This window comes from Falco punctatus, assembly GCF_963210335.1.
Source record: "Falco punctatus genome assembly, chromosome: 12".
NCBI classification, from domain to species: domain Eukaryota; kingdom Metazoa; phylum Chordata; class Aves; order Falconiformes; family Falconidae; genus Falco; species Falco punctatus.
The window spans coordinates 8,297,595-8,325,424 of NC_137592.1; the positions used below are offsets into that span (position 1 = coordinate 8,297,595).

Below are 27,830 nucleotides of genomic sequence, written 5' to 3' on the forward strand. Positions count from 1 at the left end.
TAAAAATAACTTTAGAAACTAATTTGAGCTAATACTTAATTTAAAATCCAGTTTGCCAGCCTAACACAGACTATAACTGATTTCTGAGCCTGGTTTCTTTATTTGTAACAATAACCATGACCAGTCCTTTTAGTGTTGATTATTTCTGTATTTCCTATACTCTACTTCTACTTAAAATATATACGTACACATCACACATGCACACACATGCATATGTATTCCTGAGCCTAAGGAAACTCCCAAATTACACACAAAATTTATTTTCTGTGTGGCCTGGACTGCCTTTTGGGCACCAGGTAAACTTACTTTCTCTCATACACGCATGTGTACACTGTGGAGACAGGCAGCATCAGCCCGGGTTTGTTGTTTGGTTTGGTTGGTGGTTTTTTGAGAGACCATCTTATCAGACATTTCAATTATGTTGTCTAAGGACTGAACTGTTTCTCCCAGGTTCTTTTTGTCAGTGATCAGCAAATAAGATGCTTCAAAATGTCTGAACTCTCATGGGTCAAATCCTTCTTTCGTTTAATTAAATATGAGTTTTGTCACTCATTTTAAAGCCAAGACTGTAGCACATAATAGATAATTACGCAATCCCTGGATGAAAGGGATGTTTTCTCCTTACCCTAGATAATTAAGTCCAATGGAGAATCTTTGCATTCCCATCACTAGTTGTTTTTTTTTAATTGGTCTTGAGATGACTGTGTCCTGAGCTCTGAGGGTTGAAAACCTTTAAAAAGGAGATTTTCAGCCTGTAGCTTATGAGTCTGCGGGGCAGCAACAGGAAGCAAATGTATTGTCAGTAGGCTTAGGAACTGCACGGGGATACATATGTCTGCTGAAAAAAATGCAGCAGTCCACATCAAAACCTAGATGGAAGGGCACTGATATTGCTAATGTTAGGCTATCTGTGGGAAAGGTTTTGGTTTAGATTTGTGGAGGAATTCTTTGCTCTTCTGGTTTCAGCACTTTTCTGTCTGAAACCCACTTCTCATTTCTATGGTGCTAGGCATAATTTATTAAAAAGCATACTTCTTTTTGCTTTCAAGACGTGTCATTTAATAATGCTGCATTATCTCTGTCCAATAGTACAGAACAGGACATTTCCCTTTGTGGAAACTAGTTGCTATTTTAACTAGACATTATTCTGTCCACTTGTACGCCTGCTCCTTTCCTTCCTTTTGGTCCTTCTAGGTCTCTTCTCACATAGGAAAGTTCCCTTGACCCTGGTTGTCAAATTTTGTGAAATTTTTCATCTATTGGTTTTTAGTTTTGATATAGATTTATCACTTATAACACTAACTGAAATGACAGCAAGATATTTTCATCATTATTTTCTCCCTATCCTTCACAGACTTTTTTTCTGAACACTTCTGCCCAAGCAACCATCGATCGTCCACGCAGGCACCCAGGTTAGTAAGGTTCCCTTATCATCAAGCAATGCATGGGAACATTTCTGCGACATCATTTCTCTACAGTTTTCTACTGACTTTCTTCATTGTTGCATTGTCTATTTGGAATGAAGTTTGTTCCTATTTTCCTTCAGCTTTGTTTAGCTTTATCAGTTTTGTCTTATCTGCCAAATTTAGAAGTTCACTTCTCATTTTTTGTATATGTATGTATAGACACACACACACGTGTGTGTGTATTATTCTACTATTTTTTAATTTTACTGTTTAAATAATTTTCAGTCAGTGGTAGAATTTTGCCCTTTCAACCACGATTGTTCAGCTCATTTAATAATCTCTAGTAAGAATCCTTCTGCAAGGTCACAGAAGCTTTGTCTGTTATTTTGCTGAAAGAGTCGAAGAATGCTAGTGAACTTGAGAGGTATCATATCTCTTTTCATGTTGTGCTTGCAAGTCCTCTAATTCTTTAACAATCATATCAACTATTTTGCTTGGTACTGTTTTCTACAATAAGTAGATGCCATTATAGATACAACCACTGCACTACATGAACCAGAACTGTTTGTAATCTAACTCCTTCCAAAAGGATTTCTACGTGTTTTCTACAGACAGAATTAAAACTGCCATACTTACCTCAATTGAAAAGATATTGAAGCCTTTATGATCACAAGAAGGAGACAAAACAGAGAAATTTAAACGTTTACACATTCGTTTTTCCCCAAGATGCTAAATGCTGTCTGGTTTAAATTAGTTTATCTGGCAATGGTATAACATAGCTGAGTGTTTTTGGGGTTCCTGGGGTGCACAGTTCAGGCTCAGCACCCTTAACCATTGCTAACATTTTTGTCATCTAATGTACCAACAATGAGCAGCTTTTAGTTTTACACACACATCCAATTGATCTCTTCAGATCTAATATCTCAAATTGTATTATTAGCCAGGAACGGTCATGCCTTCCATGCCTTTTGTATCCTATATCTGGTTTACGCATAGATTTTTTTTATCTATTTCAGTTAAGGGCTATGATTTTTTAATTGAAATTGTCAAATTACTGAAAGCCCTAATGAAGAGGAGGTTAATAGCAGAAGGTGCTTTATTCTGATATATATTATTCCTGCAGATTGGAACACACTACGTTTGCATCATGTCTACCTGCAGAGAGGGGGGCAGTTGCACCACAGTATTTAAGTATATCAGAAGGGTCAAACTTATACAAAAACCCTGCATCCTTTAGCTTCAGGGAACCACCTGGAGTTAAAAGAGCAGAAAGCAAATTTAAAGCATTTCAGTAAATGCATGCTAAAAACTAGCATTTAACACAAATTTATTTGTTAATGGCATTTTAGCATTGTTGGAGGGGACATGGTACTCACTACAAAAGGCAGGAAATTTGGAGTTAGCACTCCCCTGTGCACCATCACCTCCTTTGCATGTGTGCCTTGGAACTGGTGCTCTGTTACACACAATGTGTTGTGGGTTTGGCTGCTCATAAGTTGTCTATGCAGTCTAGCTTCTGACGCTTCATCTGATGGTAGTGGCCTCCAAACTATGGGTACTCTGCAGTGGCAAACACCACCGTGGGCAAGACTCCCAAACGCAGCTTCTAGGCCTCTCTGAGACAGGCTCGCCAGCACTGCTGGCTGCAAGCGCTCAGAGCCAAGGAGCTGGCAGTTGACATCTGCAGCTACCAGGGTCTTCTGCTTCGGAGCCTCTTTGCCATGTTATTTCCTCCATATACGTCAACATCAGAAATGCAAGTATAAAAAATATCCCGCTAACTTAATGCTCTCATGGAGCTTGAAATTCGAAGGCTTCAAGAAAAAGGAAGTGATTGTGAGATTAATCATAAGAGCAGAACAGCGGATAACAGTCCGGGCTTTAACCACCACACCCCCCGCCCAGTGATTAAATACACAGGCAAAAGCTTATGTGTGGAGCAAACTCAGTGCAACTCCAGGGGATTAAAGGCAGGTATCTGAGGACAAAACCTGGCTTGCTGTTTGGCAGGGACAGGGATTTGGAAACTCCATCCACCACCACATCCATGAAAAATCAAAGGACAGCAAGCAGGAGACAAAGTTCTGTTCTTTTTGAAACAAAGAGCTGCCAAAATGTTCATGTCAGGCTTTTTTTTTTTTTTTTTTTTTTTCTTTTCTTTTCCTTTGGGCAGGCAGAGCTGGGTTGCAGCTGAGCTGCTCACAGCCTCACCCGCACCCAGGGAGCGCAACTTGCTGGGCCCAAAACAGAAAGTGCAAAGGCATGCACGTGTTTACGGGAGCCCTCTAACAGTTTGTGCAGGGGGGTTCTTTAAGCATATCAATGATTTGAAGTTTTCACTTCAGCGTGTCATTATGTTCTTTAATGAAACTACTGGCAATGAGGTAGTCTTCTTTTTTCTTTTTTTTTTTTCCCCAGTTTGGTTTGAATTTCTAAAAAGCATAATTTCAGCAGTTTTTCTCTGTTCTTACATGCACACACAGAAATTGCTTTAGACAGGAAGAAATTGCTTTAGACAGGAAGAATTTTCTAAATCGAGTTAGACTTGAATCAAGTAAATGAAAAACCTATTTTTAAAAAGCACTGTGGTACTTTACATTCTTAAAAAAATTCTTGTATTCCCAATTGTTTTTCAGTAAACTTTCATCGGTCTGTTTAAAGTTCTGCAAGTGTGAATATTCATATTTCAAACATCTGGCTTGCAAATCGAGCATTTCAGAAGTACTATATCCTCACTTACTACAGAATTGTCAGTAAAACTTCAGCAACAACCAACTCCTTTCCTCGCCAAGGACCATTTCTGCTTTACTCACACAAATAAGCTTTTTTTCCATTTACTGAAATGGGAGCAAAATCCATTCTGAAATAGTGGCCCCCTGGTTTAATCCATGACAAGGGACAAACAAATAGACCCTTTGAAATGAGTTTCATCTTTTGTGCCCCATTTGTTGTCTGAAGCAGGTGTCAATTGGATCTTTTCCTGTCTGTCTGTGGTTGAAAAGCACCATGTTGTAGTTAAACCCACTTGTAAATTGTAGCATTTTACAGACTAACTCCCCCAGGGATCTACTAAAAAGCTACTTGAGGTTCTTGAGGTTAAGTACCAGAAGTCAAAAAAGGGTTAATTTGCCCCCCCACCCCCCTTCATTTCTCATTCTGTTTCAAGTTGTTTCTTGTTTAAAAAAGATCTCTCTATTGTCTCCATATACAGTAGAAACACTCTTCACACACAAGGGTCTGATCCTGCCTGCACTGAAGTCCATTTATTTGTAAATCATTGAAAAGTATTTCTTTTTACAGTAGGCCCAGCCACAATTTTCCTATTTTCTTGAGCCAATAATCTTATCAACCACCTGCTTTAAGGCTGATGAGTGCTAGGGACAGCCTCAGCTGTTTTTAACCTTGTGAAGAGGCAACTCTGGAACTAAACTGGCAAGAGGCTGGCCCAAACACCCTGCCATTTGACCAGACTGATGGACTGTCCAGAAAAAAAATCACCACTAGTAGCTTCAATAGCAACAACAAGCTCCCACACCCCACGTTTTAAAAGAATGATATTATCTATAAGAAGATGCACAGGAAAGGTATAAATGATTATGTGATATAGGTGCATAAAATTAATTATTATAGCCGGTGTGATGGAAAGATAAAGGCTGAGCTTGATCAGATGGGGCTGTGTTGTTACTCAGTGGCACTTGCCCCTCTTTTGTTTCAGTGTTTCTAAAGCTTCCCATAGGATTTGTGTCAGGTTGCACCACCTCCTGAAGCCAATTCTGACTGTATGAAGATGTCATCAATAAATAGAGAAGAAAAATCCCAGTTGTTGATTAGCAGAAAATAACTGCCTCGGGCAGCAATGTGGAGCTCCAGGTAGTGCTTTTTCCATGCTGTTTTGTTTCAAATTTGCTGTTGTCTTCAGGGTACCAGAAGAGTGAAAATCTTCTACAGACAGGTCAGCTGCCTTGAATAAACACGTGCTTTGATCTTTAGCGATTTTCTGTCATGTGTACCCAAGTGTTGCACATTCAAACTCTTCTCCCTCCCTCCCTTTCTCACAAGTGCTGAGCACTGCTGTAAACCCACCACAGCCGGGTGAAGAGGAGCATCCAGCCAGCCCAGCCCTGTGTACCCGGTCAGTCACAGCACTTTCTCCAAAACCTCTGTCTCTGGCAGGACCAGGAGAGAGGTTCATGTGGTTTCCCCAGAACCTGGTGGCTGTGCTTTCTCCGCAGAACTCGCTGGCATGCTCCAGGCGTCAGGTCTGCTGCAAAGGCTCTCTGGGCACCTTTCTGCAGCTTCTCTCTGTGCTCTGACCATCCCATCCAGATCCACTGGGACTTTACCATCCCACCATGGACAGTAGGTGAAGCTGTTGCTGTCCAAACTGGGCTTGAGAGAACCAGCAATGTGCACATTTGTTTGCCAGACAGTGTGCTTGAAGTTGGGTAGCAGAGAATATTTTTCTTGGAATTAAATACTTTAGATGAGAGGCCCCAGATACCCTGTTTTCTTTCTCTGATGCTTTCTTTGACATAATATCATCCTCTTTAAAGGCACATTTCAAATTATTCCTGTCCTTTACTAGCTGGGACATTCCCCAGGGAGTCTATCACTATTTAGTGTTATGATTACCATTGTAGGTGCTAGGGTATGGCAAACGTGGGCACCGGTATGTTAAAAGCTGCACCGAGGGAGGACACAAAAAACCAGCCTACACTTCAGCACTGGTGGAAGGAGCATCTAATCCAACTGCCCACCCTTAGTGCAGCAGAAATTAATCTGGGACCTCAGCAACTTAATAAAAAAACAGTGAGCGAAGGGACACGTGCTAGTTTAAGTTATTTCCTTCACCTGCAGTAATAACTATGAGCCTATTCTCGCTGTTTCTCTCTCTAAGAGCATGCCAAATGGCTGGGCAACAGAGGTGCCTTCACTGAGCGTGTTGTCACAGTCCCTACAGAAGCAAGATTTACTTCCTGTAAGAGCGTTTTTTCCCTACATCTCAGCAAATGTACATGTTTTAAAAGACTGTTGGAGATCCTTCAGACATCTCTGCAGGGAATACAGCATTTGTCATCGTGCTCAGATTTGGGTTACCACTGGGCCTCGGAGAAAGAGGTGAATGGCAGGGAAAAACCTGCCCTTGCTGTCCACGTTTCTGCACCTTTGTGGAATAAAGCCCCTCTGTAATGACAGGACTGTGGCATTTTTCCACTTGCTTCAGTACATGGTGTGGAGTATTTATCTGGAAGCATTCGCTGGAGATTCTGTTATGCAAGATAAAAGGACATTTATCACTAATACTACCTAGCTCCTAAAGCACTGGCTCAAAACTGAGCTGAGAAACCTCAGTGTAAATTCAACACTCTAGTATTACAGGCATTTATGCAGGTTTCAAAACCAAATGGTTTATTCATGCGGCACTGTTTTGACTTGACAAAGCACTGCACAAAGATGCTAGGAAATCCAGAGCATTGGCTATCAAATAGAGGAACCGATTTAGTAAGAACAATAAAATAAAGCCCGTATCCAGAAGTCATAACTAGACTACGGAGTTCCTTACCTGTGCCAGTGTAGCACGCACTAGCAGGAGTCTGAGTCACCTTGCACAGGCAGTGCTCCAGCGTTAAATCACCTAAGTGAAGCCAGGTGACACTTATCATCTGAGGCCATCGAGAAATGAGCTATATTTTCTTTACCTTCTCTGTGGGAACAAAAGCCTCCCTGCAACAGAGACAGCTAAGCTCTTTTTTTAGAAGACAGTCAGCCCATCATCTCACTCACCATCACAGCATTTGCTGTGAAATCCTCCTTTCCTTTCCGTGCTGCAGAGCTGTCCTTCAGCTACTCAGCTGGCTTTCTGATTCTTTTTGTTTAATTAAGTTCATGATCTCCAGAGTCGGGGGAGGGGTGTGTGTGTGTGTGTGTGTGTGTAAGATTCTTAGAAAAAAAAGCCAAATGCAAGCTGGTAATGTGATATTTTCTCTGCAGAAGTGAAGGGTTGAAAACCATAGGTGTGAAAGGTGTGAATTGCTCTGTTTATTTCTTTATTTTTTTCACAGTCAGAAAGGCTGCTTATCTGCTGAGCTGCTGAACATAGGATAAGATTTGTTAGAATGATCAGCCAGCTCAACCCTCAGGTCACACAACCCTTTACGGTGATTTACAACTTTTTGACCCGTCAGCTGGACCAGGGCCACCTCCTCATTCTGCTCCTAGCTCCTACCAGACATGTTCGTGTAAAGCTCCTTCTCTGCAGTACCCACCGCCGCACAGACGGCTTGTGTAGGTACACACAGGGTGAGCTGCCACATTTTTCATTACTGTATGTAATAATTTAAATTTAATGATATATTTGGCTGAGCCAGTTTTAGGGATGAGCCAATTTAATGGCTCACTGCTGCCAAAACGTGGGGCTGCCTCCCTGCTCCAGGCCAAGGGGGCCAGCTCGGCCACATGGCTGGCACCGCAGCCAGAAAAACCACCAAGAAAGCACTCGCCTCAGCTGATGTGCTGCAACACACTGAACCAAGGTAACTCAATCAGGTGTCTGAGCCTTGACTCCATTTGTAGTACTTGTCTCAGCTAAACCAACCCAGGCACTTCTGCGGAGATAAAACTGTGTTCCAAGGAAAGGGGGTTGCTGGTTTCACTGTATTTCTCTAAAGAGGCAAAAATTGCCTTGTGGCAAGCTCTTATGAAAGTCAGCAGAATTTAGGCTCTTTGGGCACTTCTGAAAAATGTTTCCCGGCGTGCTGATGCCCACAGTCCCGTACTGCCACATCTTGGCAAATGCTACAGTGCAGTTGCATGCACATCATCAGTGCAAAAATGTGCTGTGTATTGACAAGTGAAAATGTGGTGGAGTGTAAAATAAACAGAATTCATTATTAAAAAGAAACAAATAACAGGCGGGAAACTGGGCTGGACTGTTTTCTCTGTTTCCATGTTCCGTAATATAGACTACTCACTATACGTTTCCACTTTTGCTTCAGGTTTTAATAAAGTGGCCGCTACATTTCCAGTCTGTCACACAAGGTGCTGCAGAATTCAGAAATCTTGACCCAGCCTTTAGGCCCAGTTGGTGGCAAAACATGTAGATGGGAAGGAAGGCACCAGTCTAGGAGAAGCAGGAAAATGGAGAACTTTAAGCTAATCAGTTCTTTTTAAAAGAGGGTGGCTACTATTCAAGTTGTAATTCATTAGGATAAAGGAACCGTGCATCACAGAAAGACTTAGGTTGCCTGCAGGGGAAAGTTATTCTTTTTTTTCCTTTTTTTTTTTTTTTTTTTTTTTTTAAGAGAAGACCCTTGTGTGTGCATTTGCAGCTTATAGCTAAGAGGTTGGAGCTAGAAGCTAATCAGCCATTCTGACTCCTATCTGCTGATCTGCTGGCGTTGGGGGAAGGGGAATGTGGGCAAACAGGCATTAAATTCCACCGGCAGGCGACGGGAAGGTATTTCTTGATAAGCAGCATCCAAGATGATGAGCCGTAAAGCAAAGCCCCTGTGAGGAAGCAGGGGAAGAGACAGGGAAAGCTTTAGCCATCTGTCTCAACCCAGTCTTGCTCAATGCTTGTCAGAGCAGAGGTCACCACCAACAATAATAACCCTCAAGAAGCCAGACGTATGCTTTCCATTCACCAATAATCTACAAAGCATCTTAGGGTGAAATCCTGGCTCCTCTGAAGTCAATGGGAGCTTTGCCAACGACTTCAGTGGAGCCAGGTTTTCATCTCAGATAATTTTAAAGCAACCCCTAGGCTTAAAGATAAAACAGCAGCATCCTGGGAGCGGGTGCAGGCAGGAGCGAGTGAGGGCAGATGGGACTCTGCCAGCTATGGTCCTCTGAAAAGCTACTGGTCTTACAGATGGGGTGTCTCCACAGTCCTGGAGCAATACCAGGACTGACAATAAAGGGGTAAGCACCACGTCTTTTAACTGCTGGGACAACTGGGGTGCAGGACCCAAGTGAACCATGATGTTCTGACATAAAACCCAGTGGTCCTCCTACCTCTACATCCTCCTCATTTCTGAGATAACGCATATAAAGTGACTCGTGTTATGTTATGTTACGTTACGTTATGTTATGTTATGTTATATCATTCTTTATTTTCTTCTCTCTCCTCTCTTTATCCAGTAATTCTTCACACTGGCATTGAAGAATGTCACCTGGTGGCACTCATCCAAAATGAGGATTTTTCACACTTGACCAGGTACAATCGATTCATTTCGGTCACTAGGACCACCCAGAATCTGTAAAGTGCTGTGTCTCAGGCAATATTTTGTTTTTCTGGTCTCATAATACCAAGTGTACGTACCTGCACATTGATGTAGTGGGGTTGGCCCTAGACAGTGCAATGGACAGCATGTGGTGTGCTCAGCCGTGATGGCCACAGCAGGAGACAGGAACACCACCAGCAGGACCTGCCAGCCAGGATATTGCAAATTCAGCCCTGGACACAGTTTCTTGGCCTTGAGCACTGAAGGTGGCACGGTGGCCATGGACAAATGTGTGGTTTTGTTGACAGGCTAGTGTAAGGGAGACCATGGAGCCCTTCATCTAGAAGCACCATGACTGGAACCAACAGACCCCTGAAACACCTCACCATGTGGTAGGGGCTGCAACATGGATACCACAACCCTCTTTTGAAACTGCAATGAGGAACATAGGATCTGCAGGGCTCGAAAGAGGCAGGACATCAGGAGATGAGCTACCATGGCTTACTGACTCCTCACATTCAGCTGAGCTACACTACCTGATCATGTACTGCACTTGTCGTGTCACAAATGCCACATCAAATGTGTGAATTTAACCCTGTTTTGAAGAGCGGCGCATTTCCCCTGGCACTGGCAAGAGGCTGGGAGTGCACATGAGCCGAGTCTGGAGGGAAGAGAAATGGAAGGTGAAAGCTGGGGGTAGAAGCGTGAGGTGTGAGCTGTGAACCTTCACAGGGAAGGAGCTATCAAAGGAACACACACCTCCCTTACCCCAGCACCACCGCCAGACCCAGCTGCTGATTCACCTCCCTGCTGGGTGCCCATAACCACAGCCCAGGAGCAGCATCCCCCCCCAGGCTACCGGTGGATCTCCTGCCCCAGGCAAACCCTGACTTCATTTTCTAGGGACCAGATGGTAGCTGCTGGAGCAAGTGTTCACCCAGCCAGGAAAAGAGAGCTTTTCCCTTTGCTTTTAAGTCCATCTCCCCTAGTTGTGATTCAGCCGCCTGGATTCATCGATGAAGTCATCTGCTGATTTAACAGTGTTTGTGAATTTAAATTGGCATCTACAGCGCACGCGTGTGCACACTCTTCTCTCCAGTCGCCCTCAGCGCAGCCACGCAGGCAGTATCACCATACCCAAGTGCCGCTTTTACGCTGACTTTTTCAAGTGGGAAGAGGCTTTGGTTTCTTGTCGCCATCCGCTCACTGCTAATAGTAGCATTGCTCTGTCCCTCGCTATCTTCGTACAACAGCTTAATGCATAAAACTTCACGTCCCACAAGGAAACACGCACCAGCACAGGCCCATCTCATCTGGATTAAAGATGTCTTTTGGTTCAGTCTCTTTCATAAGGCGAGGGAGAACTTACATTACCCAGAGCTCGGCGGCAGATCCATGTGTGTGTTTTTCACCAGGCTGTCACTTGGACTGTTTCGCATTACAAGCCTTCAGTCTCGCTCTGGCTGTCGATTTGTGCTATTAAGCTCTGAAATCCAGAACTCACGTGCCAGGTTTCCATTTTTCTTCAACAGCCGGCATCCACCGACAGCCACTAGGTAGGGTCAGACTTTGGCAAACCTGGAGGACAGTTCTCCTGCCTCTTCACTGCCCACCTCCACAAGCCTGCCACCTTAACCGCTCCGTGCCATGCCCTCTGCCGCTGGCATGCCTGCGCAGGGGTGCAGCTGCCGGCCGCCCCGATCACAGCAATGGCGGCAGGAGGAGAGCCCAGGCCAAGCAGTGACATCTGAAGTACATCAGTGTTTTTATCTTCTCAGTATTTTGATTAGCCCAAGGGATGTTTGGGTTAAAAAAAAAACAACACATTTTTTTAAAAACCACGTGATGGTCTCACAGGCAGTTACGGTTTTATGTAATATTGAATAGCTCTGTATGGTTTGCCGCGTAACCGAGAGCATCGGTGTGATACCGTGTATTTATCAATGAGTGGTTTCATGAGGCAGAGGGGTCGTACCTCGCTGTAACATGCTCGGGGCAGCCCATGAGAGTCCCTATCCTGCCCGGTCATCAGCATCGATCGCTCCTACTGCAGTGCTAACGTGGAACATGTCTGCAGATTAAAAATCCTGAAATCTGAAGGTTTTGGGTTTGGGGCTTTTGGTCACATCTTGACAATACTGCAGTGCAATTATTTTACCCATATTCCTGCCTGATGGTTAATAATTTACAGTGGTTATTGCTGGAAGGGAAGCCTATGTGACTGAAAGGGTACGAGGCATCGTTTTGACTCATTTGTAACCACAGCCTTCAGGCACACCAAGCCCTCTGAGAAACCTCCCACGAGCTCCAACTCTCCTCGCACCCCATATCTGCCAGCTTCCACGGGCAGAGGCTCCCACAAGGCACCCCAGCCCCTGCTGGCACCGCAGCTCACCTTCCCATCTGAGGACATCGGCCTCAGACTGAAACCATTTTGGCTGGCGAACACTTTTCCCCCCTGTTTGTCCGTTTAGGCGTTCTGATACCAATTCAGTCTCCTGGCTGGCACACACTGGCACAGGCCCTGATCGCTTGTATCCTCATTTTTACATATAACGTTCCCAATTGTGGAAGAACGACGACAAAGATTCCAAAACTCATGTTTCTTGTTAGGTGATTTTATTTATGTTTATTTGAGCTGTTACACTGAGCTGCATCTTCAGCATTTGGCTCCACCAGACTGGATGCAACGATACCGATTTACAGCAAGCGAGAATCCAGCCCCCATTTTCATTATTTTCAAAATCACGTTAATTTGAAATTTGGAGGCCTTCCATCTGAGAGAGAAAGTTTTTTTCCATCGTACTTACACAGCCAGCAACCAGGAGGATGGGAAACAGCAGTGAGGAGTGTAAGACCCCAGCGGCCCGAGCCCCCGGTGCCGCACAGCCCCGCCGCAGGGGACACGGCCACGGCAGCTCAGCGCGTCCCGGCGCAACGGCGGCGCAAACCCCACGCAAGGTGCAGCCGGGAGCGCGCCGGGGCGCGGTGCCGCGGGAGGGTCCCGGGCAAACCGGGGGGAGCGGGGGGGGGCAGGTCGGCACAGGGAGGGGGGGAGCGGGGGTAGGGGGGCAACGCTAGGCTGCAGCAGGAGCTGCGAAGAGGGAGAAGGGAAAGGAGGGGGGGAGGACAGCAGAGGAGGGAGGCAGGGCAGTATAAAAGCATCCGACACGCACCTCTCCCGACACAGAGCGAGGGGGCGAGAAAGTCAGTGTGGGAGCAGCAGCGGGAGCCGGGAGGAGAGCCCGCCGCCTGCAAACACGCACGCACGGTGGCAGGAGAGAGTGCGGCGCTGCCCCTGCCAGCCCTAGGGCCGCTGGAGGGAAGAGAGAGGAGAGATGGAGCCAGGTATCCAGCCCCGAGGGAGGGCAGGCAGCTGAAGCTTTCTGCTGCCCCTCGCGCCCCCGCCCCATTTCCCACGGCTGGGCCGGGGGACAGAGAGGAGGAGGAGGAGGAGGAGGAGGAAGGGGGGTTGGGAGGAAGCAGCGATCTGCCCCTCTTCCCCCAAGGGGCACTCGCAGCCGCCCCGTCGAGGGCTGGGAGCCGGCGGGGGTCGCGGTGCGGCCCCGCTGCCGCACGTCCCCGCCGCGAGGGGCCGGGCAGGCCGGCCGGGGCGACGCTTCGACGGGCGTCCTGAGGGGAGGGGGGAGCCGCGGGGCGGGCGAGGACACGGCGGGGGGGGACGGGGGGGGGGGAGCTGGTCCAGGGGCCACCCCCATCCCCTCGCGAGGAGGGAGGCGATAGCCCCAAGCTCTCTCCTCCCCTCGGAGCGTCCCGGCTTCCCCGCCATGTGAGAGTCGTCCCCAGCCTCCCCCCCGCCTCTCCCGCCCTGCTCCCTCTCGCTCGCACACACGCTCCCGGCTCCCCCCGTCCTCGCAGCGTCTCCCCGTCGGCAGCCGAGCCCCGCTGCTCTCCGCCGGCCCGCGGCTCCCCGAGGCGGCGGCGGCTCGGCCCGCCCGCTCCCTCCCTCCCTCCCTCCCTCCGACGGCCCACGGTGCCTCTGGGTTGCAGGGCTGCCCGCAGAGACGCCGCCGGCCCGCGGCCCCGTCGCGGCTACCTGCCGCCCCCCGCCGCAGCCGGGCAGCGCCGGGACTCTCGCCGCCGCCGCGGCGTCCCGCCCCGACGTGGCTCCGCCGTGGTGTGGCGGCCCCCGCTGCTGCTGCTGCTGCTGCCGCCGCTGCCCCGCGCCCGCCGCCCGCCCCGCCGACGCCGAGAGCGGCGCGGTCCCCGCCGCCCGTCCCGCGGCTGCCGCAGCCGGCCCTGGGGCCGGGGCCGCCCCGGCGGCGGCGGCGGCGGCCCCGGCGGCGGCGGCCGCCGCGGCTCCTCCTCCTCCTCCGCCTCCTCCACGGCCGCCGCCGCCGCGGGGCCCTAAAGCCGCCCGGCTCAAGAGGATGGTGCGGCTGGCGGCCGAGCTGCTGCTGCTGCTGGGGCTGCTCCTGCTCACCTTGCACATCACCGTGCTGCGCGGCGGCGGCGAGCCCCACGCCCCCACGGGCGCCGGCAACCACAGCCAGCGGCAGGTGAGTGCCGCCCCGCCCCCCCCGCCCGCGCGCGACCAACGGCCGCTCCCTCGCGCGCGGCCGACGGGCGCTCTCCGCCCGCGTTCCCCCCCTCCCCGGGCCGGCGCGGCGGGCGGGGGCGGCCGGGCACCGGCACCGGCAGCGGGGGGACGGGGCCGGCCGCGCTGCCGGGAGCCCGCGCCCCGCACCTGCCGCCGGCCCCGAGGCACCATCGGGCGCCGCCGCCGGCGTTCCCCCGCTCGCGGGGTTCCCTGCGCGCGGGGGCGGCCCTGCCCCCCGCTGAGGGGCCGCGCTGGGAGGAGCCGCGCGCAGGTGGCGGCCGCCATCGGCCCTGGTCCCGCTCGCACCTGGCGGCGCGGCCCGGGCACCGGCGGGCGGAGCGGTGCCGGGGCGCGGGGGAGCCGAACGCCTGGCTTGCCGGGGAAAGGGCCGGGAGGTGGGGACACGCGCTCCTGAAACAGCCCGGAACCGTGGGGTGGCAGGTGCTTGTGGCCCGGCCAGGCCGTTCCAGTGCCGTGAAACCATCAGGGAATTCTCTCCGGCAGAGGTAAAGGACTTTCTTGTTCCGCTGCCTTATTTTCGCAGGTGTTTCTCTCTCGTTCAGTATCACATCTCGCCGTTAGTGTAAAATGGCTGGAGACAGTGGTAAAAGCTGCAGGATCATCAGAATCCCCAGGCAAGGGTTGTGAATCTCAGGGCAGCCGCATGTGCCCTGACCAACCTGTTTCCCCGTAGCCAGGTATTAAAGAAAAATCAACCACCAGATCTTGCAAAGAACTGACAGAAAGTGTGTAATTATTATCGCCGTAAATTTATGTAAACCCCTTTACCGTCTCAGAAAGACCCCGTAGCACCTGCAGAGCACCCTTCTATAAAGCGTGAGGAAAAATAAGCAGAGCGCAGGCAGTGAGGATCGCTGTCGGCCCGGGATCCCCAGCCGGTGGCCCACAAAGTGAAACCACCGGCTGCAGGAGGGGTCCCGGATCCGCAGGCTCCACAGCCCGGGCACAGACCGGAATCGGGTCCTCTTAACTCGGAAAACCTCCTGTTGAACTTGGTGGGAGTCCTGCTTGGCAGTGCTCGGCCGCGCGCTTTGGGTAAGGCCCCGTGATGCTGTCTGTCTTTGAGCTGCAGTTTTATCACTGGCTTGACATTCCAGGATGTTTTCTTTAATATCTTCAAGATTTCTGGTAATAATGTTTTATAAATGATGCTTTCTTTCCTCATGGGCACTTGAAATGCCTTTAAAAATGATGTTCCTTGGAAAAGTAAATTTGGAGAGGTTTTTTATGAGGTGTTTGCTATCATTAGAATAACCCTGAATTTGCCTTTTCCTGACAGGCTTATAACATAATGAGGGAAACATCTGGGCAAGTGGGAACTCTGGGTGATGCCATTTCCCAGAGGCACTCTTTTTAGAGGACTCTTGTAAGGTTAGGGTGAAACAAGAGGAAAATCATCTTCAGATAATTATCTCAGAGCATTATCATTGTACTTGGCTGTCTGGTGAAAATCTGTTGATTGTTGACTTCAAGAATTTTTTTCTGTCCGGTGTTTTTTTTGCAGATAACTTAATAAAACTTTGTGCCTTTAGGCATCATGATAGCTTTAGCAGTTCGTGTTTTCATCGTGTTTTGCCATTTGTAGAATTGAAGTTTTTATATACTTCCCAACTGAATTGATTCTGCAGTTATGTATTTGACAGAGCGTGTCTGTACAAGACATTATGGGAGGAAAGTATATTGATTAGAGCAATCAGTTAAACAGATGGAAGTCTATCAGTTTTTTGGTTTTATAACTTTCATGGATTCTATTGCTAGCTGGAAAATACTGTAACCTGCTTTAGAAAATTGTACTCTGGCAGGCAGATGCTTCCATTCAGAGCATCACAATATAGATCATGATGGCAAGTTTGCACTCCAGATTTTGGCATTTCTTGGGCTGTTATCGTGTCACATACTGAAGTGAAATGCAAAATCCTAGTGCATTGCATTCCCAGGTAAAGAATCAATGTGGAAAGCAAAACTGCACAAACCGAGATTTGCTGGCATAAGCAAGTAGAAATCTCTCGTGTTGCTATCACTTATGCTGAAAAAAAACCAAACTTTTTTTTTTTTTTTTCCCCTGTCTTGGTAGGGCTATGGAGAGAAAAGATTGAGAAGTGATTAGGTCAGTGTTTCATCTGATGAAATTTCATTTGACAAAGTATATCACACACATTGTGGCAAATCCAGGACAGAGTAATCTTTGCAGCATCTGTTTGTAGATGTGTTTTGACAAGGCAAATTTGTATAAAAACAAACTGCCTACTATGAAATGCAGGGTATGGTATTTTAGGACTTAGGTGGTCTGTTTGCACAAATGAAGTAATCAGAATTTGGTCTTGTGTGACTGAAAGAAAATCTGAAGTGTTAGTCTTAGTTAAAACAAAATCCAAACCCCAAAGACTTAGCACATCCTTGAGCCTTTTTACATAAAACGATCCAGGAGGAATCCTTAGGGATCTTAAAATATTGTTGGAGACTTAAACAGTCTAAAATAGTGACTTGTATTTTATTTGAAGTCTGATTAAGGGAGGAAGAGCTTCTCTTTCTCCCACCCCTTGGTCCTTCAAATGGAGGAAGGATTTGGGATGATAGGTTTTGATTTCTTTTGGTCTTTCAGTATGTTAACCCTGCAATTAGTAAGGCTGATAGATGGAGAAAAATCCAGAAAAAGCTTCAGTCCTCAAACAAGTTATTTCTTCCTCCCTCTTAAGTTTACTTTTGGTGTGCTTCCCCGTACTGTGCACGTCGCTAGAGTTCCCAGATGTCTGTGATTGTGTTGTGCCGCTGTGACTGGCAGTAGTGGAGCAGCAGTGAGGGGAAAATCCTGAGGTACTTGGCTGGTTCTCTTCGGGATGGGTGAAATACAGGCACAACTTCCTTGGTTCACTGCTGCAGAAATAGGCACTGGACCGCTGCATTGCTGCAGCTTCATCCTGCTGTTACAACTGGTTTGCAGTAGTGTAAACTTAACGCAAAGTGGGAAATCCAGGTTGGAGTTGTAAAATACCTCGCAGTTTTGAGTTATAGGAGGGAATTGGTCGTTTGTTTCTCAATCGGATTTTATTCCCTTTTTCCATCCCTTAAAAAAAAAAAAAAAAAAAAAAAAAAAAGAGAGAGACTTGAGGAGGGGGAAGATTTTGTTTTGTTCTGGTGAGAACTTTATTAGGTATAATTTAATTAACATCCAGAAACTATTGTGGAGTATACTTAGGAAAAAAACGTTTGCTTCTGAATAAAAGCCGATGAAGCTATACTCAGAGATGGAAAAGTGCTCCTTGGGTACGTTTTTGTCATTTTACATAGTTCTAAAATGAAGGGAAGGCTTGAACATAAATTTTGAAAGATGTTTATAATACTTTACGATGCTCTAAAATCTGTGCTTTGATTCCGAGAGAAAATACTTCATCAAGAAGTTTATTCCCATCACTTCTAATTTTTCCATAGCAGGCCTTGCACACCAAGAAAAACAGTGCTCCGACACCAAGAAAAATGACCTTGTAAAATGTAGTAACAGAGCCACCAACAATATATGCCATAGCACATGAAGTCAGATTCTCCACTGCGGTACTCGCAGCAGTATTACATTAGCATGAAACTCAGTAGTTGTGCGTAGAGCTGGAGCCATATAAGAGAACATAATTCGAAAAGAAGCACAATGCTGTAAACAGCTTTTTACTTTTAATCTCCTTGCTCCTGTCCTTGCCCCCCTCCTCAATAAGCATGCAAGCAATTAGAGTGTGTCAGAAATGTTCTCTGAGCCCTAGCAGAAGAAACACATTCTGCTTATAAACAGTTGCACAAGAGTTGCTCTCCAAGCCGCGTGAGGAGTCCTTTACAGGGCTCAGCTCTGAACTTTCTCCTAAGGCCCACAGCTCAACACGAGGAGCAGTTTTGAAACGGTGTGCTGTCTGTTACCTTTGCTGGGGTGCTTTTCAGCATTTTTAAGGTTTGTGTTTTCCTGCTGCCCCTTATACTGGATTCAAGCAAGTTGCAAAATGATCTCCAGGCTGATAACAGTGGCATGTATCGGCTTTCTGGCTTTCTCAGTTTAAGTAGGACGCAAGCTGTTTACTTTGGGAGAGTTTTAGACTGAGTTTTTTTAGAGCTTATTTGAGCTCTGGAGCTCTACATTTGGTTAGTTCTAATAGGAACCGATCGTGTAAATAATCTTTGAAAAACTGTTGGTTCAACGTTTTGTGTTCATGTTTTCCAGACTGTCCTTAGCCTGTGTAAGACACCACTAAGTAGATGTACATCTTATGTTTAATACGAGCACTAAATCCTTCTCTGCCTTAAGAGCAGTTTATACATTATACAAATAACTTTCAGAGCAGGTGGCTTCTGACTGAAGCAGGCTGATTCTCTGAAAACCAAAATCTCTTTTGGTGCACTTGTTACTCATCACAGAGGATGTTGTTTCGTGCTTTTTGACAGTGATAGTAAAACCTTCCTGTTCTTAGCAGGCTTTGCTGTATAGATTCTTAGCTAAAGCTCACCCTTACCATTAGCATATGTTCTTCCAGTTATGCACTGAGCTTTATGAATGACTTAGACCATGTGCAGTTCATTCTCTCATCTCCCAGGGGAGAGAATTATGTATGCTCTTTAGTGGTTTTGCTAGTGGGCTGTGGCTTGTTCCAGGATCTAGAGGGAAGGAAGGGTGATTAGCTTTACGTGTGCTGCCGCTGTGTGCATGGAAGCAAGGGATAAATGGGAAACGAGGGTGAAGGACTGAGACTGTTGCTCTGGGTGGAGGACCGTTTGCTGTTGTCCACAGCTCCCAGGAGGCATTCTTCCACCTTCCAAACCTGGCTCCAGGAAAACTCCAGAAAGCATTAGTTAAGCTTTTCTTTTACCTATCACTTAATTTCCTAGCAAACTGAAGCATCCCCAGTGGAAAAGAACAACCACACCTTCAGGGTAGGATGCGGCAAGCTTTTTTGTATCGAGGACTACTGCAGTAATTTAGAACAGGAATCCAGGAGTGCTGTATTTGGTTACGGCTGCAAGGAGGTACGGTATGTACTGCACGGCAGGTATGAATGTAACTTCCTGCATTAGATCTGACCAAGATGTTTGGATGCGACATATTTTGTTGAACTTCTTTGCAGCCCAACAGCTAACAATTACAGTACTGCTCATCTTGAATCACCACTGATAAATACCTGGCGTTAAATCCCAGGCTTCCTCTCAATTTTGTCCCTGTAACTATTGCTTGGAATATCATTTTCCTAGTGCTTTATACAGAAGAGTCTGTTGGAGTTCTTTATTTCTGTTTTGAGCAAGATTTAGGATCATTTCCCAGCTCTTTATAGTATTGGGGTATTTGTATGAAAAAACAGAGTGTATGTAGTTCTACATTTATTCTCGGCCATCATGGTGTCTTTATGTCCATTCCCATACAGAATGGACATAAACCACAGTGACTATGACGGGACAGGGGTCCCACAGATATTCCTGGTTTTGGCTTTCTTTTCTGCCAGTCCATCCTTACCTGTGCTGTGGGGCTGTGTGTTGGGGGAGAGTGGTTAAAGGGAAGCCTGCTAACATGGGGTTCTGAGCCCTGTGGCGGTATGCTGGCTGACTCATGGCACTGAAAGGAGTGGTAGGTTTGAGTCTGGTTCCTGGGAAGCTGTAATGGTCACCCTTGGTGACAATGAGAGTAGAGAGAAAAGGCATGGGTGTACACAGAGGTTTTGGAAGGGGCTGGCTTGGTATTTTTCATGTTGGTTCATCTAACTTGGACAATCAGCACTAGTTCTGGAGTAGCTTTTGTTTTGTAGTCTTCACTGATTGTGTAGAGAAGTTTTTTTCTCACAGGAAGAACACAGCTGGTCCATCACAGCACAACGGCGCTGCTACTCACCTTTCGCTGTTACCCAGCACCAAAACCTCTCCTTCGCCCCTCCACCTTCACTTGTCAGCCCTTAGGTTTTGTCCCGTTGCCCTGCCCTGTCCTTACTGCTAGCTGTCCACAAAAATAGGAGGCCTAGAGCTGAAGCTCTGCTGTTGATCTTTGTGACCCCAACAATTTCATCATAATTTTACTGTCTGGAGCTGGTCACTGTGTATACTCCCTTGTGATTTTTAACATACATGTTATGACCTGGTAATAGGTAACCAAGCCCTAGTGCCTAAAGCTTCAGCGTACTAAGCTTTTCGACACCTTGCTCTGCTGTGGCATTCGTTTGCTGGGGAGACATCTGTTTAACCAATCCAGGTTATGTTAAATGTCGACCTGGAACCATGTTTTGAATTCAGCAGTTGTCCTTTTGTCTCTACTCGTATCTCCTACATCTGTATATTGATAATCAATGCTTATTGTTCCAAAATGAGGGAAAACATCTTCAAAGAAAACAAGGAACAATGGAAGAATTATTAAGTGAAAATGCCGGCTGTGTTGTGTCACAGCTTCTGAAAACTACAGCAAGTGAAGTGCAAAAGACGGTAGGATTGGTAATGATGCAGGCTATGCTATCTTTGCCTGCTGAGCTCATACATACATATACCAGTCATGTTTGAAAATCCTTCTAAAATATCATATGACAGAGATAGACATGACTCCTGAAAACCCAGTCATCAGTATGTATTCCAGCGGCGAGGAAAGATTCGTTTGAAAGTCACTTTGATTTTTAGGATGCACAGATTTGTAGATATTCATGCTTCAGAATGTATCTTTTTTTTTTTTCCTTCACTACATAAGTGTGCAGAATGCAAGTAATCATAGGAAATTATTTTGCCATACTTTTTTTACACTTACATTCTTCCAAGTGATAATTTTTCAAATATCTTGCAATGCACTCACCTTCAAATATACATGCAGATAGTTTAGACGTTTCCTTACACAAACATTGACTAAAAAATGGAAGCAATGTATTTTTTCTTTGTGCTTATATCCTGAAAGTGTAGCAATAGACAAGATAGAGCAGCTCTGGCAGGTTTAACTGTGGGAGTCTGTTGCTTTATGCTCTTCTGTATGCCTGCCAGTCTTCCTTGCAAACAGATGTGGTAGCACCCAGTTGTGCCTCACTTGTTCGGTTCGCAGTGGTATTTTAGTGCTTGTTTGGCCTTTTTGTTACGATTCTTATCTTGTTGTCTGCTTTAAGACTATGTTACCGAGAAGCTCTTTGAATTGACTGAATAATGTTCTCCATAAAAGATGACTTGTTTAAAGCATTATTTTTCAGTGGTAGCAGAGCTAGGTCACTGATGCATATTTTTATTTTTTACATCTCAACGCAAGCTCCTTGAGGTTGAGATTCCATTGTTGTAGTGTTGCTTGTGTACAGTGTGTAGCGTAATAGGTCTCCCGGCCTGAATGGAGGCTGTAAGCAGTGGCACAAATGAATAATGAGGTGGTAACTTGGAGCAGAAAAATACAAAGTGCTTTAGTAAGTTGCAAAAGGAAGCATTAAATGATACAGTGGTTACTGTTGCACTTTAATGCCATTGTGCCTGCAGGATACCGATTTTACAAGTTTTGAAGGCAGAAAATGCCAGGCTAAATTCGTAGTCCAAAGCACAGAGATAAATAACATTTCCAAGAAATAGTGAGCTCATTGATACATCAGTAAGAGCAGAATGTTTCCAGTGTTGGTATTTCCATGTACTTTTGATTTGAAATACCAGAAAAAGAAAGAAAACAAAGTAAAATGTAACTTATTATTGTAATAAGTAATGGCTTGCCACAGCGGTCAGTTGTGTGGCAGTATAATACTTGGTCAGAGGAGCTGGTGTGGGCGGTACTGGTAAGCAGTTCCTTTATCCTTTTGCCCTTGTTTTTCAGTGCTTCGAGAACTCATGGCAGTGGGTCATATTTTTTTTATTCCTCCCTTTTAGCAGTCAGCAGGGTGAAAGCAGGCCTGGAGTTGTTCACCTCTAAGCTCTTGTAGACTGATGGCTATCTGGGTGCTTCTAATGTTACGGAGGTGCTCACAAATGTGAGAGAGGAAAATCTGAGATGAAATCTTTCTCTCACTACTCTTGGTGGAGTCAGTCCATGTTGAAAGGCAGGAGATGTTCAAACTATACCTTGGCTTTTATGCCTCCATGCTAGACCTGCATTCTCAGCGTGTTTAAATTGACCTTGCTCTACTGACTTTCACAAAGCAAGACGAGCCAATGACTTATGTCAACTGCAGACCCCACTGAAGCTCATCTTGGATTTGAATCTTTCACAGCCCAGTTTTTCTACTGATTTGAACTGATATGCATATAAATACATAATCTGAGCTTCCGTCTATGAAGACAAACTGGACTTTGGCATGTGGCTTTCTGCAGGTTGCATGAATTCATTTCCATCCATTGTGTTTCATTGTTAGTTTCATACATGCTGAAAAATCCTGGACTGTTTTGTTCCACAGTAGCTCTTCTTCCTCGGGAAGATCAAAATTTCCTCTTTGCCTGCATGGCTGTTGAGATCAGTACTTGTGACAATACCGTTGTGAGTATAGTGGAAGTATCTGTAAAAACCACCCAAATAATGTGCCCCATCTTTTTCTGCCACTGTTTACAGGACTGCTCTAAAAAAAAAGTGGATTCCTCCCCTTCTAAGGAACAGTTTTACTGAGTCAGCGTTGTCCGTGGGTCAGGTTTTGACTTCCAGAAAGCTTCCTTCAGGTGTCTTGCCTTTGCATTCCCATTGAGTTGGGCATTCGGGTGTTGAACAATAGAACACTGTCATTGGAACCGCTTGTCTTGTACATGCCCAGGAAGTCTGAGTAGGAGATGAGGTCCTTGCGCAGGAAGAACTGTGCTGTGGGATGCAATGGAGAGAGGAGGCGACTGACAATAGAACATAATGTAACTCAAAGAGTGGTGAGAAGGACCTAGCAATGAGACAGCTGTTTTTTGAAGCTAGTGCTTCAAATGCATTAGTTGCGTAGCTTTGGTACTTTCTTGCCATAGAAGTAATGCAGCAGCAGCAGATTTTACCGTGAGGAGGCCATAATTACTCTGCTGGAAGCAGCTGCTGAAGATTACTATAGGTGTAACAAAACAAGAATTTGCTTGGTTTTATCTGCCACATTTGTCAGTACAGGGTTTTAAAATCAATATGGACTCGAGCCAGATAGAACACTAGTAATCAGATATGTACTACTTAGTGTCTGTTTGCACCAGTTACCCAAAGAAACAAAAAGGTTTAATAGCTTAAATAGTTGAAAACAAAAACTCCTCACAATATTGGCATATCATGTATTAAAAAGTAAAAATGGTAGCTAACTAGTGTGGATTCTGTAACACCCTGGTATATTGACTTACATCATATAAGTTGCTCATATGCTATATAATTTCATAGCAGGAAATTATTTAGCCTCTATTTAGCAACACAACAACAATAAAACTGTCCCTGTCTTTAATGTCTACAGACACGACTCCCTCTGAAAGTGTCTCTTGAAATTACCTCAGTAATCAGATGGGAGTTGTTTCAGATGCAGTGTATATATTGGCATTTTGTGCGACTGATTTTAAGGCTCTCTGGACTCAAGAAGTCTGTAAAGGTTCACTGCACAGAGCAGGCTATAACAAAGCAGTTAATGATTCTTGTGACATGAATGCTGCCATTTCAGTTTATTTGAAAGACACTGGCATTCTGTCTTAAATATATGGCTTTTTATTAGTGGGGTGGTTTTTTGGTTTTGTGGTGGTGTTGTTTTTTTTAAAACCAACTAGGTATTAGGCATGGGTATGCATCTTAGCTAAACTATAACCTAGCCAGCCCATGCCTTTTGCCCTGCAGAGTGCCCAGAGTTTTTCAAAACACGTAACCACAGTGATATTTTTATAAAGGAATGTTCACCTCATGGGATTTTTTAAGGTGTTCTATTTTTTTTTTCCAACTTACAGCTTCACTTTATTGTACATGATGTCCAATAAAAAAGATATATGTCTGTGACTGGACTTTGAAAAAGGGCCATGGTGCCTATTCCATTTAAAGGGAATGAAGTCAAGCAGTAAATTTGCTGGTCCCCCTTTTCATATTGACTGTATCTCGGCCAGCAGTTGGTCTTTGATGTTGTAACAATAGAGCAAAGGCAGAGGAGGAGGAGGATTAGGACCTCCATAATATAAAAACAAGCCTGCATTCATCGTGATTTTTATAGAGCGCAGTCCCTGTCTATTGGGCGTTTGCGGTATAGACTCAATGGTCTGCAGAAGACTGCAGCAATCTTAACATTTGCAGGTGGTTTACAATTCATCTGTCATAACTACTACCATCTCTTCTTAATCAAGAGTTTGTTTAGGTGTTCAGCATTTAACTTTTTCTATCTTCTTATTCCTTCCTACAATAGGAAAACAGATGTATGTCAGGATCAAGCTTCTGGAGTATCATTTTCCTTTACAGAGGTTGACTGTCGTGTTATTTATGAAAGGCTTGCTGCAGCTGGCCAGTAGAGTATCTATTCCTCATCTTGTGCTTTAGAGTCCAAGCTTTTATTAGGAAAGAATAGAGGGGTTGATATGTATATGTCTAACATTTGTGAAAATATATATCAAAAGGGAACCTAGGGCAGCCACACTATGCCTGTGTCTTCAGGCGTACTGGAACAATAGTGCCAAAGGTTTCAAATGAACTGCTTAGCTGGATAGAGTCCTGGAGCTTTTGATATGCATTTAAATGGTAGTAGCGCTAGCTCTTGATCAAAACACACAGAAGAAAAAGGGTTGCCTGTTTCATGAAAATGTGTAAGGTACCAGTTTGCACTAAGTGCTGGTGGAACTAGGTAAATGTTGAATTATGCTTGTTAAAATGTTGAAAAAGAGCTTGGAAGGAGCTGAATAATCTGTAATGCACTGGTGTAGCCATGTGTGAAACATAGCAGATGTGAAAGGCAGGGTGAATGGAGCATTCCCAGGGACATGAAGATGGCAGCAGCAATGAGCCTGCTGCAAGTGGATCAGTATCAGAAGCCCAAAGGCAGTTCTTAGGAAACCATCTGGGGATGCACCAGGTGGAATTGCTTTACTGCAGCCAATTCCGGTGGCTTTTGCTTGAGGCATGATCCTGAAGTGTCCTGACAAAGCAGAACACCTGGAAGCTTCTCTACCAGACTCCAAGGACACCTGACCCAAAGAAGGGCAGGAGGGGGCAGAAAGATGCCAATCTGTAAGTGCATTTGACAGTTCAGGATTTGATTTAGGGTTGGATCCTGTGCCTTCTAGGTGTTCGAATTAGACCTGTGAGTCCAAACTCACGGACAAGTTACCACTTGCCAGCTGAGCTGCAGTAGCTCCTTAAATGTCTTATCCTGCCTTCATTCCACAATAAAATATGAGGTGGTTTTATATTTATCGGTAAGTCAGTGCTGAGCAAACAAACCCTGCCCAAGGCTCTCACCAGGGTGACTGCATTCTGTCCTTGGACAGAGCGCTCCACAGTATCAGCAGTCGCCAAACACACAGCTCTTCAGTGAAGAATCTGTTCTTTTATTTAACATCTACCACGATGGCCTTTAACAAGGCAACATCTGGTGCAGAAAATGCACACATGCTATTTCTGTGCTCTGCTGTATGTCTCCTTCATCGGGCCCAGATACAGTGATGTCTTAGCTGTCTGTGCTTTCCCCAGTATGCCAGCTGATGAAAGGAAACTATGTGAGGCTTAGCGGTATAAGGTGGGAGTTGCGGCTGGTTAGAGGCATCACCTAGTGTTTGAAAGAGTTTGCCCCTGAGGCAGCAATAGCTCTGAAAAAGCTGCTGAAATCCTTAGTGGTACTGAATTTGATTCCTGCTCTTCTTTGATCTAGCATTCACAGCTTTTCGAGTAATGTAAATCAGAGGTGCCTTTCTCACCTACCCATCCCTCTTTCTTCTTCTCCTGTCTCTCTCCTAAGAGGATCATTTTCTTGTGTTCTTAAGAATATCACTATGGCAGTCTTAACATTAAAATAAAATGAGCTGATTATTTGCGTAACGTCAAGTAAGAGCAAGATTAATACCACCTCTCTGATTATTTATTTTTCTTTATCCTATTTAAGTCTTCCCACAATAAAGCACAAGAGGAGCTTGCAGCTGAAATCGTGTGTTTGCACACATATGGACTAAGAGCTGTATATGCCAGTTACCCAATACGCACTGCTGCCATTGATAAAAGGAGCCACAATTACATTGCAGTCCAGTTATAAACCCCATAATACTCCCGTGACAGTTGTTGCAGTTTACTTGTAAGAGGCGTATGAGGAGAAAAGAGGGATATTTATCTCTTTAGCACTGTTAAGTAGCTGGAAGTGAGTTCTGTGCCACAGCCTACCAGGAAATGCTCTTCCAACCTGCTCTGCGGTGTGCCTGCTGTGTACGCTTTGGAATCTCTCTTACGGAAGCAGCTCTCCCTCCATGGGATCTGGTGTATCAACTAGGGTCCCATCTCTGTTCCTCAACAGAGGACATCAGGATATCTCAAACCTGAACTGCTTGTCTTTCCTCTTCTACCTTGCTGCTGCGTCTGGCAGCTGGGGCTAATCTAAAGATGCATTTGGCCTGCTCCATACAGTTTATTGTCAGTGGCGTCTGGGTGGCTTCAGGCACATGCTAAGATTATAACAAGTTTGAAAAATAAAACCATTTATCCTAAAAATAGCTCAGAACTAACTAGTGATCATGGGGTGGAGGGGAGACAGAAATGAAGATATTTTCTTTTCACGTAAGTGTCAGATTGAAAAGCATCTGCCTTGTTCAGTGCCTGTATGGTATTCATTTCCTGTCTGCAGTCGATTGGAATGCCCCCCGAGTCGTTTGAAATTGAAAATCGAGTCATGCTTCTTTAATCAGCTCTAGGAAATACCCCCCCCTCCCTTACTGTTCTGAGAAAATTTATATATACATGCATAGAATTCATAATACAAAAAGCCCACACTGCTCTCCAGGGCAAATCCTTTCTCTCTCCCCTCTTAAACAGAGAAGGGTCTTCACGCTGTCTTGTCACGGTGTACTGCGCCATCTACTCGCTTCCTCTTCTTCCCGGTAATGTCACTGGAGGGAGGCCTTTCTCTTGTGTATCTGCTTCCTCTTGTTCTGTCATTAGGGCACTTCACGGAGATGTAGAGAGAGGGCATAATGTCCACTGCCGATGTCTTCATACACAGCTAAGGCTGCTGTTGCACTCTGTGTCCAGATGCCATTTATGCTAATGACTTCCAGTTGCTCGTGTGTCAGTCTCCAAAGTTTTCTAAATGTCGAGGGTAAAACCATACACTCGGGCTTGAAAGAATACCGCGCTGCAGGAGCAGAGGTGCGTGTCCTGAGGCAGCCGCTCAGCTTTCCGCTGCTGTTTTGCTGTAAACTCCTGGGTGTAGTAACAACCCCTTACCAGAGAGTGTTGTGAGGGATGGAGTTGGTGCGTGGATACTGAATGTAAACAAACACTGCCTTTCCTCTGCCTTCACCCTCAAACCTCCATCAAAAGAAAAACCAGTGTTGGTGGGGAAAGCAGCTAAGGGAGGGTGGAGTAAATTAACTTGCAGTAATTCAATGGTGTATATGTTTTGAGTATCAAGACTCAAGTGATTTGCCTTTTTTCAGGCGCAGAAGTAGTATTGCCAGAAGCACAGGAAACATCATGTTTTTGGAATATAACACTTGTCTGCTTTCTTGCTTTCCCGTTATTAGCTTTTGCTTATGTGATGAAGTCATCATGTA

General features: G+C 45.7%; 1 protein-coding gene across 1 annotated transcript in view; it reads left to right on the forward strand.

Annotated features, from left to right (window-relative positions):
• Window positions 1-12,862: 12,862 nt before the first annotated feature.
• ISM1 (isthmin 1) overlaps window positions 12,863-27,830 on the forward strand; it is a 40,138-nt gene continuing 25,170 nt past the window's right edge. Inside the window, exons 1-2 of the mRNA XM_080408512.1 lie at window positions 12,863-12,976; window positions 13,640-14,148. Of these exons, the coding sequence (XP_080264638.1) occupies window positions 12,967-12,976; window positions 13,640-14,148 (519 nt within the window). The 5' untranslated portion in view covers window positions 12,863-12,966. The remainder of the gene's footprint in view (window positions 12,977-13,639; window positions 14,149-27,830) is intronic.